This window comes from Ammodytes marinus, assembly GCF_949987685.1.
Source record: "Ammodytes marinus genome assembly, chromosome: 1".
NCBI classification, from domain to species: Eukaryota; Metazoa; Chordata; class Actinopteri; order Uranoscopiformes; family Ammodytidae; genus Ammodytes; species Ammodytes marinus.
The window spans coordinates 1745259-1764631 of NC_137230.1; the positions used below are offsets into that span (position 1 = coordinate 1745259).

The following is a 19373-nucleotide window of genomic DNA, read 5'->3' on the forward strand; positions in this document are numbered from 1 at the left end:
CCTTTTAAAAGTTTTCATTAACTCCTTAAACAATGTAAGCTATATATCCTAGTTCCTATAAGAAGAGCATCAACAAAATCGTTGCATTTGGGGATGATACTTTACTGTATAAACTAAGCTATTCAAAATATTGAGTTTTTTTGTATATTGTTTCCTTACAATCAATTATAACTGCACATATCTTTTTTATAATATTTTTACTGTACTTTTTTATATTTCATATTTTTATCTTCATATTTTACATTATTCAACTTGCCTCATATGTTTATTGTTATGTAGGCTACCAATTCCTTTATGTTTAGGCTACATGTAGCCTACCTGACAAATTCACTTAAACATTTGCATTTAGCCTACTTGTCGCCTAATAAGTAATAATAATAATAATTGATCTATTCTGTTGGCATTGTTATTTAAAAGTATCACTGCACTTCGCTGCTGTGCTTGCTATTGCTATTTTCGCTTTTTGGATTATTTCCGACCGAGTTATTTTAGGTGAAGTACGGCGTCCATGCTGTGTGTGAACACTAGATGGCGGTGTCGTAATAATGAGATCAAAAATGGGCGCTAGGGGCTCCTATGACGCAAGATGAAAGAGAATAACACTTCCTGTCTCCCCTGTTTCTCCAAAAATGGCGGACACGTGCGGCCAAGTCTTGCTGGGATCAGGGCTCACCGTCCTCTCCCACCCTCTCATGTACATTAAGGTCCTGATCCAGGTAAGAGCGGGAGCTGCTACCGGTCCCGGACCGGCTTTACTTCCGGTTCCGTAGCCCTTGTTAACGCAGTACAAGTCAGTAGCCTGAAGAGGAAACTGTCAAAGTCCATTGAGAATAGCGCAGTTTAATGTTGCCTTGCTTATCGGTTTATGAATTGCAGTGTAGAAAATGACTAGCACTTTGTTGCATGACTATCTGAGCCTCTAGCTGAGCAGACATCTAATACTAACGTTCCCAGAATAATATCAGCTCCTTGTGTTGTCCAGATGACCTTCCGCCTCCTCAACACTGCCGTTGGCGGAAGCTTGTCTCGAAATGTATTGACAGTAACGCTGTGTTTGTGTCAGTGTGCAGGATGTGCAATGACACTTCATCGTCCCGACAGTGGTTTTGACATACGTTACTACATAGAGTATTCGGTTTCTAACGTTAGAGAAACAACTAAGCATCATTACACCCATCCCTACTACATCCCTTCATGCTGTTAACATCTATTTGATCAACGGGCACATCCATTTATTGTTTTCATTCACACACAGCGGCTGAAAGAACAAAGCTAACGTCCTGTTTGTTTGACAGCAGACTACACGTATAGTTAGCTCACTGTAACGACATATCTCTGTCTACGTGTGAGCTGTGCTTTTCACTGACCGGCGCCCTTTGGCCCATTCAAATCCTGTAAGCTAATGCTAGCACAGGCTAACAAGCTAAAGTCAGCGTTTGTCATTCATCCAACCTCTTGTAGCTTCACAGCTATTTAATTAAGAGCCAAACTACAAAGGTGAAAGTTTGTGTCATGTAAGTAAGAAATAAGTAACTTTATTCATAAAGCACATTTCAAGAGCACATTCAGTCACAAAGTGCTTCACACTGGCTAAAACATAAACATAGATAGACTTCAATGAATTCGTATGACACATTGAACTAGACCTTGAGCCCACTATGGTAACACGTTGAGTAAACGCTTGAAAGAGAAAGCAGAAGGTCCAAAGGTTAATTTTCTGATAAAGATGTGTGTGTTATCAGGTAGGACATGAGCCGCTCGCTCCCACCCTGGGCAGGAACCTGTTTGGCAGACAAGTCTACCAGCTGCCTGGACTCTTTGCTTATGGTGAGTCTGTCTCTTCACACATGATGGAACCCACTGTTTCTTAGTGTCTCTCTATGGGTATTCAACCTCGGCCAGTGATGCTGTCACTTTTATGTTTACAACTCAGTATTATGTGGTTTTGTCAGTGTTTCCCATGTAAAAGTGACTGACTAGAGGTTACCCTACAGATTCCCCTTCCATTAAACCCTATTTAAACTTCAAAATAAAGTAAGCTTAACAAAAACCAGTTCAGACTTGTCTCTCACTTGGATTTGATGCACTGGAGATTCAAGGCTCTGCCTTCAGATGATGTACTTAAATGACCTGAAGCCAATGGAACATTTAAAAATGTGTTTTTAAAATGACTGTGATGCTTGCATCAATTGGAACATGGTTAACATAGTATACTGTGCTAGGCTAACCTTTGGTATGGCCCTTGTGATACAGCTTTCTCCTAATGCTGCGTACATGTGGGCAGGATGGGATCTACTGTATGTGAAGTAGCAGAGCTGCTATTATATATTATATTATATTATATTATATTATATTATATTATATTATATTATATTATATTATATTATATTATATTATATTCACGTTTTGCACTGACCTGTAAAAGATCTCTCAGGAGATGCTTGTACTTTTGTTTTGATGTGACCATAACCAAAATGAAATATACAAATCAAACTGCATTCACCAGATAGCTCTCAATGTAACACAAATCTAAGTTTTTCTGTAGTTGACCACTGTGTGACGTACATCTCTCTCTATGTTTCAGCCAAACACATCATCAAGATTGATGGAAAAGCAGGTCTCTTCAATGGGCTTGGACCAAGGCTCTGTGCGGGCACCATCGGCACCGTTGTGCACAGCAGAGTTGTGCAGGTAGGCCTTCACACCAAAAAAGAAAACAGTGACATGTATGGAGGTAAAGTGAAATTCCTCTAACTTTGTTTAATCTAATAATGTTTTTCTTGGGGGCATATGGCTAATCTAGATTGAAAGTGTTATTTTGGAACTATTTTTTTTCACTGAAAGAACCACCAGTTAGATCTGGCTCTACTGTATGACGTATATGGAGATGATTATTATATTTGTTGCAACAATCAAACTAAGACCTTGACTTTAGCTTTTAGATAAACAAGATTCTTGCAAATTTTTACCTAATGTACCAATTTGAGCTGACAATAATTTTGGAAATAGTGCATAAAAATCGGTGTAAATGGGTTTAAAGTGGCTACGAGGAACTTTTAAGTATTTTTCAAACATTCTCATTTTTCCTCTGATAATCATAAATTACCTTTAACAGCAAACGAGACCATCAGTGCAAAGAAAGCTGTTTTTATATAGCTTGTATTAATGCCTTTGGTCTGGTCACACACCCAGTCCGATTTACGGCTCGTGAATGCAGGCTCTATGGTCACATATTCGTATGGGTCGCAGATTTCAGTGTGGAGCAGCAACACGATTTGAGTAGCCTATCCCTCCAGGTGAGGGAAGCAGGAGATTTCTGTACATAAGCCTTGTTTTGAGACAGTTATTTGTCATCATAATGGCTGATACCGGGGCTGAACCATCAAAGAAAAAAAGAAAATTCAATGAAGAACAACTAAAAGCTAAAAGGGAGAGTGATAGACGAGCGGAAAAGAGAGTTATCATCTGTCAGGCTTTCACCAGTTGGAAAGAATTACGGGATCGCAAAAGCTTCAATACCGACCCTGAAATGGCCCTCTTCCTACTAGACAGATTTGTAATATGTCAATTTAATTTGATGTTTAAGCAATATCACACTCAAGGTCGCAAATGTTGTTGCTTTATATCAGCGCTGCTGTGATTCTGTCGTAGGTACGAGTGCGGACAAACGTGAAGACAAACACAGCAGCGCTGATATAGAGCGACAACATTGCGACCTCGAGTGTGATACTACTTTTATACAGCAGTTTTACAACTTAAATTAATACGTTAACTTTAAAAATTGATCTTTTAGAAAGTAATTGCTTCCTCCATCACAGGCAAAAGTAGTCAGAGCGGAGGGCGTTGCCAAGCAACGTGTAAACAACTTAACAGGAGTGAACTAGACTGCAGTGTTCACTCCTAAATGAATGAATGGTAGCCTACTAAAACAAAGTTTACTTTACTTTGCTTCACCATCATCAGATGACCATTATTCATCTGAAATAGTCATTATGTACAACAACATAAACACATTACCTCATTGTGATCCATACTAATGCCTCGTTTCCACCGAGTAGAGCGGGTCGGATCGGAACGGTTCGGTCCGGGTAGTTTGGCTTTTCATTTTCCAAAAGTTGGGTAGGGTACGGTTTAAGCGCACCTAACTGCTCTGAGACGCTCCTAATCTCAGTACTCCTCCGTAGGGGTACTAGCCGCCTGTAAGGGTGCCAAAAAGGCGGAGCTACACACTGCCGTCATTTGATTGGTCGAAAGAATCATTTCCGCCTTGTGTAGTCATCTCGGCAAGAGTGAAGAGAGTCTTGTGTTTTGACGAAAATGTGAGCACAGCACTGTGGTGTTTTTCCTTGTCAATAAATTAATCAGTTGGTTACACTGTGTCACGTAGTCACGCTAGTCACGTAGCTGCCGCAGCCAGCACTGTTCGCTCACTGTCTCTATGAGTTGCACCGAGCAGTCTCTGTGCTCACAACAACACGGGGGGAATAAATAAAGAAGCGGCTGGTTTGACCAAGCAAAAACGAGAGACCGCTGGCTTGACCACAGTTGTTCCACAACCCGATAGTTTGACCCACATTCTGGCGGCGGCTATCGCAGTCCAGCCTAAACCCCGCCCTACCAGTAAGGGTAGGGTCGGCGGTGGAAACACCACCGAGATTCTTAAAAGTGAGCTGTCCCGCTCTGAGCCGCTCCGACCCGACCCGCTCTACTCGGTGGAAACGAGGCATAACTGCCGTCTCTCGTTCATTCGCTTTCTGTGAGAGCACGGAATTTTTCATTAGCATTAGTTGGTGTTGTGTCACTAACCACTCTCACAGAGCCGATTCGATCCGTGCCCTCACACTTTCAACACGGACATGCACTATATTGCTTCCTGATCATTTGACACTGGCACCGGCCAGCACGCGCTAGAAAACAGCTTTGTGACAGCTGGCGTCTTAAAAATACTACCGCTGTGGTCCAAAGGGGCCGCTAGCTTACAAAGTTCCTCGTAGCACCTTTAACATATTGGCTATGACATTGATTCTATGTTACTAAAGTCAGGCTTTATTCACATGGGCAGACTTTACATTTTCACCTCTATTTGTTTGCAGAAATGTCAGGAACAAGGCGGACTTCAGGTAATTTCTTTTCACATTTATGGTTTGTACTTTTACAAATTAGATACAGCAGGATAGCAGTAAATTTGTAATTTACACTGCCCAAAATACAGAGCGTCTATCCAATACTCTATTATATAATAAGGTGGAGGGGGGGCTGGTTAGGTTTGTTCAGGATTGGTTAATCTACTTAGTGTTAACTTTCAATCTTCATACAAATGCAAAGCAAGTTAAGAATAATGCTTTCTGAAGCCTTTAGCTCACACATCAACTGTCAAAGAGTGTGACTTCCTCACTAGTCTAGATATTTTATTTGTTAATTAAATGGGGTATATATACCAACCCATTCACACATAGACACAGCGATGGCAACAAGTTACCATGGCAACCATCGGCAGCAATTTGAGGTTCAGGCCATTGCTTTGCATGGTCTGTTGAGTGTTTATCTGCTGTGATGGTAATGCACTCATGGTACTGTACTCATGGTACTGTACTCATGGTACTGTACCCATGGTACTGTACTCATAGTACTGTACTCATGGCACTGTACTCATGGTAGGGGAGAACGGGGTAAGTAGGCACACTTTTTACTCTACTGAGAATTGCTCATCACCTAAACATCTTTCAATAGTCATTCCTACATTTCATTGAAGCTTAAAGTGTTGGCTTGAAATGTGTACCCCTCACTTTTTCTATCTTATTGTAATAAAGAAGTAATTAATCATCAAGGGGTCGGTTGTCATATACTATGTGGTTGTTTGTCACAATGTTATCTTAATGGGAATAATCTTGAAAAGAAGGAAAGAAAGTAGAACTAAATTTGAAAATGCAATTGCATTGTCAAGTTGACAAATAGGCCTATATAACTTACTGTAGCCTTGGCAGCTTGTCTAGTTTGGGATGCACTGGGTTGTTTTGATTTTGTTGCCCTTTTTTCCTTTGCATGCCAGCTGCCTTTTCCTGCTCTATTCTTTCCTTCTCTGGGTGTCAGTGAGGATACAGCTTGACAATTTATTTCGTTATTGGGTTCCTTTTCTGGCTGTAGCCTTTGGATAACTAACCCCCCCAAAAATGTGACGACCAACCCCAACTTGAATTTTTTGCTAGCATCAATGCCAACAACCATCTGACAACTAATTAGCTTGCTAACCACAATCTAAACTATAGATACCCTTCACACTTTTTATGGGTAACAAGTGTTTTGTTATAAACCCATTCTGTAAAAGCCTAGAAGAAAAATACTGAGGAGCTAAATATTTTCAATTTGACATGAAAAACACAAACAGTCCTCTCACCTCAAATTCAGCAGTCTAACTCCAAGGAAGACTATGTAGGTGACCTCTTATCCCAATTCTGAATATTTACATACCAAAATTTCACAAACAGCGCCTTCTGGTTCCGAGATATAACGATTGTGACAACCAACCCGTGTGACAAATTACCCCGTTCTCCCCTACTGTACTCATAGTACTGTACTCATGGTACTGTACTCATAGTACTGTACTCATGGTACTGTAGTTTAGTCCTCTCTGGTCAGAAAGGGGCACCATGATCCAGACTGGCTTAAAGCTCAGCCTGAATATTGACCTTAGTTTCATGTCATGTTTTGGGCCGTCTCTACTGTGTCATTTGACCAAAGGCTGAAAGCTGTGAAGATAGATGATGCTAATGTGTGTGTTGTCCAGGTGCTGGGTGAGCAGAAAGCTGTAGAGGGCTCCCTACAGCACGTTGTTAACGAGGTAAGACACTTTTACACTTCAAAATATAGAAGTATACAAATGCCTTCTCTGCTTAGCCTGGTATCAGAATATACTGTAGGGTTTCCCTGTATTCCCTGTTTTACAGCCATAGCGGCCCGCCATGCCTAAATTGATTAAATTTTTTCGGACGCCCACGGATATGCAATGCGTATGTTAAGATCGATAGTGTAATAATAATAAACATGTTTCACCACCGGTACACACTATCTATTAGGGGTGGGAATCTCTTGGCACCTCGAGATTTGATTCGTATTCAGAGGTCAACGATACGATGCAAAATCGATTATCAATGCATCTCGATGCAATTTTTTTTTACGTACATACATACCCATGTGTGATTTTCAAAAATATATTTATATACACATCTGAGTTTGCTACTCAGAGTTTTCTAATCACTTCCTACTTTTTTAATGATCATTAAATACAATCAACAGATGAATTGCCTTATCTAATATTGTTTTAGAGAAAAAGCTTTTCTTGTCACAAATATGACTTTCTATGACCAGTGCAATAATCAATGCAGCTTTCAACACAATATGGAAGTATGTAAAAACTAAACCCATTCAGTTTAATTTTATTTCTACTCTTGTAAAACATGTTTCTATAGGATTTCTATTCTATTATTTTCTATGTCATTTCAACACATTGTGCAAAAAGTATGGCTTGGAATTCAGCTCTCAAACAAAAAAGTAAACAGACACAAAGCCAGTGCAGGTCATATGGGTTTGCTGCTCTCTGCCCTTTTTTCGCCACTTTTAACAACTCACACTTGTGTTGTTTTTTATTTAATTTTTTTTCTTAATTAACTTTTCTGAATCGATTCTGAATCGTTCAAGAGAGAATCGCGATGCATCGGAGAATCGATTATTTTTCCCACCCCTACTATCTATAGTGTGCAGTGTTACTAATGCAAAAGGAACATTTCCTACCACTGCAGCTTCATATTAAAAGCATTTAACCTTTACAGTCTATGCATTTAACTGGCGTAACGTGAGTTTAATTTTATTTTGAAAGAGACAGGAAGACGCTCGTAGCGCTGAATAGCCCAGTGCATCAGTCACTAGCAACATGTCTCCGGTGTGGGAGTTGTAGCCTACTCGATGAAAGAGTAGCACAGAAAGCTTGAAGTTTGCAATACCTATCCCTGTGGGCTCATAATAAAAGCTTTGTGAACGTTATGTCAGCCATTCATTTTCTGTGAACACTCACCATGAAGGGTCTGAAGCCTCGGCTGCAGCGAGCAGCCACATGAGCTCACACTCACAGGAGTCTACAGGCCACTGTCTGTCTACAGCGAGTGTGTTACTCACCTGTCTCACACAACAGAAACACACCGGCAGCTGTGTCTCACGGGCATAAACGCCACATGAAGCCCTTTATGCCTCAATTCTATCTTTTCAATAATACGCGAGTTGATGCCCAATAAAGAGGCACTGAATAGGCTAATATAGGATATTATCTGCATTTTGCAACACATTTAGACCACTATAATATTGATTGAGAATCTCTAATGAAACAAGATGACATACTAAAAGGTAATAATAGCCATATGTATGGAAGTAAATGAGTGTCATCGGATTTTGAAAATAAAAAGCCATTGAATTTTAAGCACTGAATATTTATGCATTGAAATAATGTATCTGAATGTTTTGCCTCTGAATTTAACTCATTACATTTTAAACAATTAATTTTCACCTTTATTTTATAATGTTCTCAAAATCAAATATTCAACGTTAAAAAATTCAACGTGCCAAATTCAACTGCAAAATCCCATGTATGAAATTCAGAGTAAAACTTTGGGGACCCAAGGAAGAGCAATCGATCATAGATGCTAGATCGCGTTCAACAAAGAGAGCAAGTGGGAATATTAGCTCGTTGCCTTGGATACCCCTGACTGATGCAGGAAGGCAAATCAGGTTTTAGCCATGTCAAACGGCAACGCAAGTAACGATGGTGCTTCGGTGAGTACAAACATGTTTCTATATATATGCTAGCCATTATATTCTTCCCTTTCATTTCAGTGCTTAAAATTCAATGGCTTTTTATTTTCAAAATCCGATGACACTCATTTACTTCCATACATATGCAATAGTAAAACACAATTTATTATTTCTGGCTGGTACATTTTTTCATCCATACCAGCCACCTTGGCTAGTAAGCCAACACGTACATTTTGAGACCTGAATGATGAGAGAGAGGGACAGGCATGTTTCAGTAGGTTGACAGTGTGCCAGTCTGCTACTGTCTTTGATGTTGGAAGGAAAGCATTTATTTTTACATTTTTATTTGCGTCATGGTGATGGACCAACAATTATGCCTTGTCCTGTTCTCTCGCTTAAAGGCCAGGACACAAGGCAAGGCAAGGCAAGGCAAGTTTATTTATATAGCACAATTCAGACACAAGGCCACTCAAAGTGCTTTACAGGGGCAAGATTAGAATACATAAAACACATTATAAAACATTTAAAAGCGATTAAAAGAAGCAAATAAAAATAAAAAATAAAAACATGAAAACTGGATTTAATAAAAGAAGCAAATAAAATGAAAATTGCAGGTTAAAATGGAAACAAAAAAGTCTTCAGACTCGATTTAAAAGAACTGAGAGTTGCAGCACACCTCAAGTTCTCTGGGAGTTTGTTCCAGATTGTTGGTGCATAAAAACTAAAAGCTGCTTCTCCTCGTTTAGTCCTAACTCTAGGGACTGTAAGTAGACCTGTCCCAGACGACCTAAGGGCTCTGGACGGTTCATAACTTATCAGCATATCAGTAATGTATTTTGGCCCTAAACCATTTAGTGCTTTATAAACCAACATCAGTATTTTGAAATCAATTCTTTGAGTGACTGGAAGCCAGTGTAAAGACCTCAGAACACACCAGTCCGACTACCCGAAAATGGAATCTGCCGATTCAGGCCGATTTCACGGCCCACACCAAACAGATTCCTGTCTTCGCCCCCTCCAGCCTCTACGACAGCGATTATCGGGCCGGTGTTTCCGGGCCTTAAGCTGTTCCCATGATCCATGACCTCATCAAAACTGTTTTTGGTTATTGTTTGGATCGAACCTTTACCCTAGCGACAGCATATTGACTATAGTGCGTTTAAATTGAGAAATAAGCCTAGATTTTCAAGTAGAATCATAATACCATTTATTTATTAAATCGCAATATTATCCAATATAATCGCAATTGGTATTGCCACCAGGCCATCAACTTTTCTGGGGGAAACCCTGCACAGTAACTGGAAATGTCCCACCACAACTTTCACTTCTCTCATTGTGTGCTGGCTACATTGGTCTTCACGTGTACATCAGATCAGCTACAGTTCTGCTCTTCTCTCTGAATTAGTCTATTTGTTAATCTGTTTAGTACTATCAGTGTACCGGGCCCAGTCATGTGCCAAGGCTGGTGGGCGTGTTAACCGCTCTTCTGCTGTCTACTGCGGGTGAAACTAGTAAGACATCGCTGATGAATGTCTGTCCAATATCCCACTTTAAACTAACTTCACCCTGGTCATTAATGTATGTATTATTATTATTATTATTATTATTATTATTATTATTATTATTATTATTATTATTATTATTATTATTATTATTATTATTATTATTATTATTATTATTATTATTATTATTATTATTATTATTATTATATATGAATGTATCTGAATAGAGTCGTTTTCTGTCTCTGCCTGGAACAATCTGGGTTCCAGCAGCCTGTGTGTGTGTGTGTGTGTGTGTGTGTGTGTGAGAGCCTGGAGAGTGTTATATAGCTGAGGGAGGGGCTGATTGACTCTGATTGGGTAAGGGGAGATTGCCAACAGATCTATAAACAAATAGACTTAAAGCTTTAGTCTTTCTATATTTTTCTTCCTTTCAAGTACAGATGGTAATTGGTTACTGTAACCTGGCCTGTTATAAGAAATAAAAATACAATAAAATATAATTATTAAAACGGTAAAACACAATGTTATGAAATGGATGTGAATCAGCGTTTTTCTGAAAGACACAGGACGTTAGGAGGAAAAGAGCAGTCGGACAGAAATGCGTTAATTTTCAGCCAAATGGCGGGCAGCCGGCGCTTGAGGCTAACCCTGGAAATGAAGCAATCGTGGCTAGGCCTGGAACCTTTGAAGCAGAGCATGGTTAATTGTTGTTTGAGTGCTTATTTTAGGCCTATGTCTTGAATACACTTTTTAAAGATATATGAATGGAAATACCTTAAAGATAGGATCTCAGCACTGTGTTAGCATCTCCACCTTATTGACCAACGTTTTCCTGTCTTTTCCAGACAACCAAAGAGATGATAGCTCGTTCCTGTGCCACCATTGTCACACATCCCTTCCATGGTACGTCAGCTGCTCTAATCTTCCACATGGCTTCAACTACCTAACCTATGCATTCTGAATGGGATTATTTTGAGCCATGAAGTGGTTTCAGTTGTGAATATGTAACTTTCTGCATGTCAAGTAATGTTTTCCCTAACTTGTCTTACAGTGATTACTTTGAGATGTATGGTGCAGTTCATTGGCAGAGAAACAAAATACAGGTAAGGTTTTTAATTATTCTGCACACACCTAATGAAAAGGAGCTGTGTGAAACTTAAGCTTTATTTTCCTCTGTTTACTCAGTGGAGTGTTTGAGTCCATGGTGACAGTCTACAGAGAAGAAGGCGTACTGGGCTTCTTTGCGTGAGTTTGACTCTCCTTGTCTGTCTTATCTCTTAGATACACCCGTTTTCTGCTTTCAGTGTTCTCATCGCTTCGATGTAAAATAGCCCATTCCATGTTTGCCTTGGTGCTAAAAACAAATGACTTTGTAGCTGTATTAAATTACATTATTCATAAAATGTGTTTTTTTTCCCCTCACAAAAAATTGGGAAAGGTCTTAGAAGTTGTCACACAATCTGTGTTAGCAAGACCCTAACCCAGCCTGAGAATAGGTCTCAGTCCAGTGAGGCCATGATTCTAAACCTGCTGCTTCTCTTCCCATATCCAAGTGATGTGAAGTGATGTGGTTGTGTTTGTTGCAGTGGTTTGATCCCTCGCCTGCTGGGTGACGTCCTGTCTCTGTGGATCTGTAACCTGCTGGCTCACCTCATCAATACATACGCCATTGATGACTCGGTATGCTCACACTTTATTACTATTACACTGCTCAGGTGTAACCTTCAGGTCCATTAATGATAGTAAATATGAATTGTTATTAAACAGTATATACATATATAGATAGATGTGTGTATGTGTTGATATAGATGGATGGATGGATACAATACGATAGATATAGATACAACCCCAATTCCGGAAAAGTTGGGAAGTTATGTAAAACGTATATAAAACAGAATGTGATCAGAATGTTAATCCTTTTTCACATACAATCAAGTTGAAAACAATACAAAGGCAATATATTTAATGTTTTACTCATATCTATTTCATTGTTCTTCCTAAATATATACTTATTCTGAATTTGATGCCAGCAACACATTTAAAAAAAGCTCGGACAGGGGCATTAAAAGATTGGGAAAGCTGTGGAATGTGAAAAAAAATACCTGTTTGGAACATTACTCACATAAACATGTTAACTGGTAACAGGTGGTATTATCATGAATGGATATAAAGGGGCATCCTGTAAAGATTCATTCTTCGCAAGCAATAATGGGGTGAGGCTCACCACTTTGGGAAGAACTGCATAGGAGAACAGTCCAACAGTTTAAAGACAACTTTCCTGTAAATAATGGAATGATTTCACCATCTACAATCCATAATATAATTAAAATATTAAGAGAATCTGGAGAAATCTCTGCACGTAAGGGGCAAGGTCCAAAATTAAAATGTAATGCCCATGACCTCAGGTGGCACTGCATTAAAAATGACATGATTTTATAAAGGATATCACTACATGGGCCATGGAACACTTCAGAACCATTGTCTGTAAACACAGTTTGTCGCTGCATCCACAAATGCAAGTTAAGACTCTACATGCAAAGTGAAAGCTAATATCAGCAAATGCTGCAGACTTCTCTGGGCCTGGGCTCATCTGAGATGGACCGACTCAAAGTGGAACAGTGTGCTGTGGTCTGATGAGTCTACATTTCAAATAGATTTTGTAAATCATGGACGTTGTGTCCTCCGGGCTCCAGAGGAAAAGGACCATCCAGATTGTTACCAATACAAAGTTTTAAAGCCACCGTCTGTGATGGTATGGGGGTGGGTTAATGCCCATGGCATGGGCAACTTGCACATATATGAAGGCACCAGTAATGCTGAAAAGTACATACAGGTTTTGGAGCATCATGCTGCCATCCAGACAACATCTATTTCAGGGACGTCCATTCTTATTTAACAATACTGAGCCACATTCTACATCTTAATACAGCTTGGCTTCATAGGAACAGAGTGGTACTCGACTGGTCTGTCTGCAGTCCATACCTGTCTGCCATTGAAATAATGTGTTGCATTATGAAGCACAAAATATCACAATGGAGACCCCGGAATGTTGAGCCTCTGAAGTTGTAGTTCAAACAAGAATGGGAAATCATTTTCATTTTAAATTTTCAACAATTAATGTCCTCAGTTCCAAACACTTCCTCAGTGTTGTGTAAAGAAAGGGTGATGTAACACAGCGGTAAACATGCCACTGTCCCAACTTTTTTGAAACGTGTTGCAGGCACAACATTTAAAATGTGTGTATATTTACAAAAAACTAAGTTAATCAGTTTAAACACATGTACAGTGCTGCTTGAAAGTTTGTGAACCCCTTGAGCCTTTTGGAATTTTATTTATTTTAATCATTATTTATTCATTTTGATCAATATCAGTTTTTTATATGAAATAACAGATGTTTGTTAATCCATTCAACATTTTTCTTTTCCAGAAATCAATTGTTAAAATGGATAAAACAAATTATTTGACAACAAAAAGTTTGTGAACCCTGAGCTGCATTGCTTAAATCGAGCAGGTAAACACAATCAGATGGGCCAAATTGAGTGATGAAATGGACCAATGTAGTAAGAGATCTTAAGGGAAGAAATTGGAAAATGTGTTCTTTTTTGAGAGCAGAGGCTTCTTCAGCAACCCTCCCATGAAAGCCATGTTGACTGAGTTTTCGCAGTCAACATTAAAATTCCATAATGTCAAGGGGTTCACAAACTTTCAAGCAGCACTGTATGTAATTGTACTGTTATTTATTGAATACACGTCGAAAAGGATTAGGAAATGATCACATTCTGTTTCATTCACATTCTACATATTGTCCAAACTTTTGGGGAATTGGGGCTGTAGATAGACACAACTAATTAGAACTGGCCTTAAACCCTAATCTCTGCCTCCATGCTGAGATCCCTGCTTCCATTCAGGCTCCAGTCCAAAGTTAATGCCATTCATGTGTCCCTTTGTACAGATGAGTCACACAGGAGAAATGAAGAACTGCTCTCAGGCAGTGACAGGGGTGAGTGATACACACAACAGCAGTCAGTCACTACGTTTACATGACGTTAGAGAAAAAACAGTTTATTATGTTAGTCCGACCGAAACTAGACTTTTAATATGCTTGTAAACAGGTTGGTTGGACTGGAAATGTTCTATATCTGGAACTTCTGGTTGTAAATGTAGCGAGCGTACACATGAGGGAAGGCTCCCAGTCTACTTTTTGCTATTTTTATTTTATTACATTTTTTAACTTCCCAGTGTTTTAAAAAAAACATCAGTAGTAGGTTTAATTTAGAGTTTCCCTTTTTAGATTGAGCAATTTGAAGTTCGCCAAACCAGGTTGCAGTGCACAAACCCCAGATACACGTGCTGCTACTAGCTCAGCAAGTAAGCTAGCTTCGTTCTCAGCTGACAGCAACCAAAACTTCAATACACGGAGGAACCATGGCTACCGCTGTCATTTCTAAGGATCAACTGGCTGCAGACTTTGTGAAGCAGAGAACCACACTAAGGGATGATGTCTCTCTTCTGATTCAAGAATCTAGTCTAATCTAATCTCGCAAACAACAGTGAACACATTCCAACAGCCTCACAGCTGCCATGCCGTAATTCCTACGCCTCATTATTTCGACATCTCAATGGTCCGAAATATTTCCTATTAGATCGACATGCCACTACGCTGACGGTTCAATGTTATGAAAACGGAACGCATTGTTCCGAAGTGCTGTTTGTCCGATTAGTCAAAAAGGAGGCGCATTAGGTCATATATTCCGACTATATACACAATCCCTGGAGTTTCTAACTATCTCTCTCTCTCCTCTCTCACACTAAGCACCAAAATACAACCTACTAGGCCTTCATCTCACGTTCACAATTCCTCTACCTGTTCCAATGTATCCCAATTTACCTTCATAGATTTTTCTTTAAATGTCACTTTCATTTCATTTATATGGAATAGTAAGAGCCCTACGTACCCGTAGATCTTCTACAGAGGCCTACATTACAGGGAGGCCTAGCTCTTCCTAATCTTTTGTACTACTACTGGGCTGCAAATGTTCAAATGTTTGGCTTCATACTCCAGATACAGACTGGTGCCACTATGAAGCTACATCGTGCATCTCAACATCTCTCACGGCTCTGGTCACTTCCAGTCTTCCCGTTTCTATTCCCCACTTCACAAGCAACCCAGTCATCAATACTCTGAAGATCTGGTTTAATTGAGACTGTACTTTTTCATTAGATGCTACATTTTCTCTTTGGCGAATACAAGGCATTTCTAAATTTAAAGATGTACATAAATTGTGTATTCGCCAGCTTTGATGACTTATCACCACAGATAGTATATAAAATGGATGTAGCATCCGGGCTGACCTCAGTTAATTCAACTGCATCCAATCGTCCTGACCTATGTCACGTCGCCAACTTGTCAGATTTTGACTCGCCTCATTTCCTCTTACCGAAAAAGGGCATTGATATGACTTTGGGTGGAGGGAGATACGCCCATCTAGCTGACGTATACCTCCGAGGCAAAGTGAGGGCCAGCGGCTAGCTGTCACTCAAGAGGCCGCGCCCCCAATTATTCGTAATCCTGGTCCAAAAAAATTCACCCTCCTCTGTGTTGTCATGGAGATATGACCTAAACATACGGACTAGAATAGCTTTTTGGATCAGGCCGTAAATAGGTTAATAATGCTGTGAAAACGGCATATTTAACATGGGAGTCGATGAGAAGTTGCTCTGTTTTGGTACCTGCCCTTAGTGGCCGCTCAGTGAACTGCATTTTTTTGTTACTTCTGCATTGGATGCTGGTAGAACTTGCTGTGGTTGGGGCTTGATGTAAATGTACTGACTGTAGTTGAGACACACACAGCAGCACTACAGCTGTCAGTGTGTAGCTTGTAGTTTGATGGTGTTCCTCCTGTGCTCTTTTTCAGTTCTTTGCCAGTATGCTCACATACCCTTTTGTTTTGGTGTCGAACCTCATGGCTGTCAATAACTGCGGGTAAGTTGGCAGGTTCATAGCTTGTATAAATGCCCATAAGTATTGGATGAAACATACTGATATTCCCACTGTTGTCAGGCTTGACGGAGGCCTGCCTCCCTATGCATCTGTATATCCCACCTGGGTGGACTGCTGGAGGCATCTAAGCAAAGAGGTAAACACACAAACACTGGAGGAATGCACACGTCACAATCAACACCATCACTGACCATCGCTAGGATATACAGCTACTTTCATATAGGATTCATTGCTTTGGAAGTCTGAATTGAAAATCATCAAATCAGACTACAAAGCTTAGATGAATCACTGTGGTGATTCTTCCATCAGCTCCTGTTCTCCATTGATTGCTTAGTTAACTGACGGGTCAATACGTGGGTTATATGGTTAGAAACTCAACATTTTGAATTGGAACATATCGTTAAAGCATTTTTTTCCCACCTTAAAAAGAAAGTTAGAATGTAGCATACAAAGTGACATTCCTACATGTCGGGTAAGAACACTTCATTTATTTTAACGTGGGACAGAAATGTCTTGTCAGTTTAACTAGGCAAGGACATTTTTGCTTTTCACTACAGTATTAAAAATGATAATGAAGGCAACATGGGACCATGTAAAGTTCCTGTTATTAACAAAGCAGCTCTGGGCTGAATCTAAGGATAGTGTACACCTAACCTGTTTGTTTTTGTGTTAGTTCAGTTCATGGCTGGTATGAAGGCTGTCAGTCCAACCCTGTTGTCATGGCTTAAATTACTTTGAAGCCAGATAAAGCCAAACAGAGCTAACTATAGATTATGTCCTAATCAATAATCTATAGAGGACTGTAGATAGTTTCTCTGATATTCAGCTGCCTGTGACTGTTAAGAAAGCATATGTTTCTGCCATTGATGTTATGATGTAAGATGTATGTGCAATAGCACAATTCCTTGGATTTGTCAGTCTGAAAGTAAACAAGGATTTCCAAAAGACAGTTTCCTATTAATGTTAACGTTCATTTCAATGGCTCCACACGTATGTTAAACTATGGCACTGTCCTACTGTTATTTCTTTTGAAGATTGAACACTAAACTTAGAACTTGTCTAAGTAAAGGCTACATTCTCCTTTCAATGTGTTGTGAAAATACTCATTTATAGACACATTGTGAAAGCTCTCCTGTCATTTGACACAAACACCATGTCCACAATAACACTCTCTCCTCTCTTCATTGCAGGGCAACATGAGCAGAGGCAACAGTTTATTTTTCCGGAAGCTTCCGGCAGGAAAGATGTACGCAATTGACCAGAAGAGATTTTTTTAAAGCCTCTAGAGAACTGACCTGAACAAAGTTGTGATAATAAAATCAAAAGAAAAATGGCCATTGCTTGAGCTGGGGTTAGACAGAGGGCACTTAATCTTTTTGTATGCACTTGTTTACTTTACTGAGGTTTTTTTGTTTGTTTGTTTTCTTAACAAGCTGCCATCATGTGAAATGAAGCACATTGGTTTCTGGTTCTTTTCCAGCAGGGTTTGCTTTAATAACAGAAAAGTTCAGGCTGAACCAGCAGGCCCATAAAACAATAAATCATTTCTCTTTTAAAAACACACATGTACAAATAAATCGTGCTGGGCGGCCGGCTCATGCCGTCACACGAGCTGTCTGAATGATCCTATGTAATAATGTTAATAATGACAGATGAACTATTGACAGGCTCCCCTCCATCTGTGTGCTGGGATGGGTTGGTTGCATGTGGTTATGTCTAAAATAATAATATGATCCAGTGGGACCTCCTGTCATGTGCTGTAGTGTTGTTAATTATTGGTGGATGTGTAATGCTAATGAAAGGAGGGGTTAAGGGTTCAGGAGCATGTTTGGATGTATGTTTGAAGCTAGCCAGAGCTGACCTATCTCTGGGCCCTCCTAACACTCATGTGCTTGCATCAACTCATTCTAACTGACCCAAATAAAATCTGCTTTTTTTGACCTGGTCTTTCTTTTAAAGCTGCTTGGTGTAGAATGTAGGAAATGGTACTCGCAACCTATGAACACCATCAAAAGGAAAAGGGATCCTTTATACATCCTGTTTAGGAAAGGAACCAATGTGAACGTATCCGCCAAGTAATGTGTGCATCACAACCTGGTCTCCATTCAAAACATCAGTGAGCAGTACTGAAGATTAATTAACTTTCATCCACTAATAGATTCCCAATACATTCCCTAACTTGATATATTTTCCCAGATGTGCTTAAAGCTACAATGAACAGCTGTTTCAGAAAATGAGGTTTTTAAAATATGAAACTGCATATTTTAGATGTTTTCCCCCCAATGTATTTGTAAGACTGAATAAATGGTGAATGCAGTCAAATTCCCCGTCCACCATGATGTGGATCATGTTTATCTCTAACAGGCTCTAACAGCATTAATATACTATTTGTATAGCTCTTTTCAAAACAAAGTGCTCTACACGGCAAATTAAAGATGTATACACACAATTAAAAACAGCAAGAAATAAATGAAACTGTTCTAAATGAGGCTTCCTGATAACATTTAGTTTTAGATTTAAAAGAAGTTAAAGCCACTACGAGTAACATTGTCCATTGGCGGCCCCTTTGAACAAAAGCGGTAGTATTTTTACGACGCCAGCTGTCGTGAAGCTGTTTTCTAGCTCGTGCCGGGCGTGCAAAATTCAAATGAGCAGGAAGCAATATAGTGCATGTCCGTGTGTTGAAAGTGTGAGGGCACCGGACTCTTTTCGGCTCCGTGAGAGTGGTTAGTGACGCAGCATCAACTAATGCCAGTCAGTGCTACACACACCTGATTGCAATGAGTTGATGCATTGTCACCTCTCACGGAGCTGAAAGATTCCGTGTCCTCACAGAAAGCGAATGAACGAGAGACGGCAGTTAGTATGGATCACAATGAGGTAATGTGTTTATGTTGTTGTAAATAATGACAATTTCAGATGAATAATGGTCGACTCATCTGATGATGCTGGTGAGGCAAAGTAAACTTTGTTTTAGTAGGCTACCGCTCATTCATTTAGGAGTAAACACTGCAGTCTAGTTCACTCCCGTGAAATTGTGTATACGTTGCCTGGCAACGCCCTCCCGCCCG

General features: G+C 39.7%; 1 protein-coding gene across 1 annotated transcript; it reads left to right on the forward strand.

Moving 5' to 3' along the window:
- The first annotated feature begins 618 nt into the window (after nt 1–618).
- Nucleotides 619–19346, forward strand: mtch2 (mitochondrial carrier homolog 2). The gene is made up of 13 exons (XM_080034384.1): nt 619–716; nt 1743–1827; nt 2585–2691; nt 5094–5120; nt 6785–6838; nt 11147–11204; nt 11353–11404; nt 11487–11546; nt 11888–11981; nt 14254–14301; nt 16217–16284; nt 16363–16438; nt 17493–19346. Exons 1-13 carry the CDS (start codon nt 630–632, stop codon nt 17577–17579), a joined length of 903 nt encoding a protein of 300 aa, XP_079890510.1. The 5' UTR covers nt 619–629; the 3' UTR covers nt 17580–19346.
- Nucleotides 19347–19373: the final 27 nt, after the last annotated feature.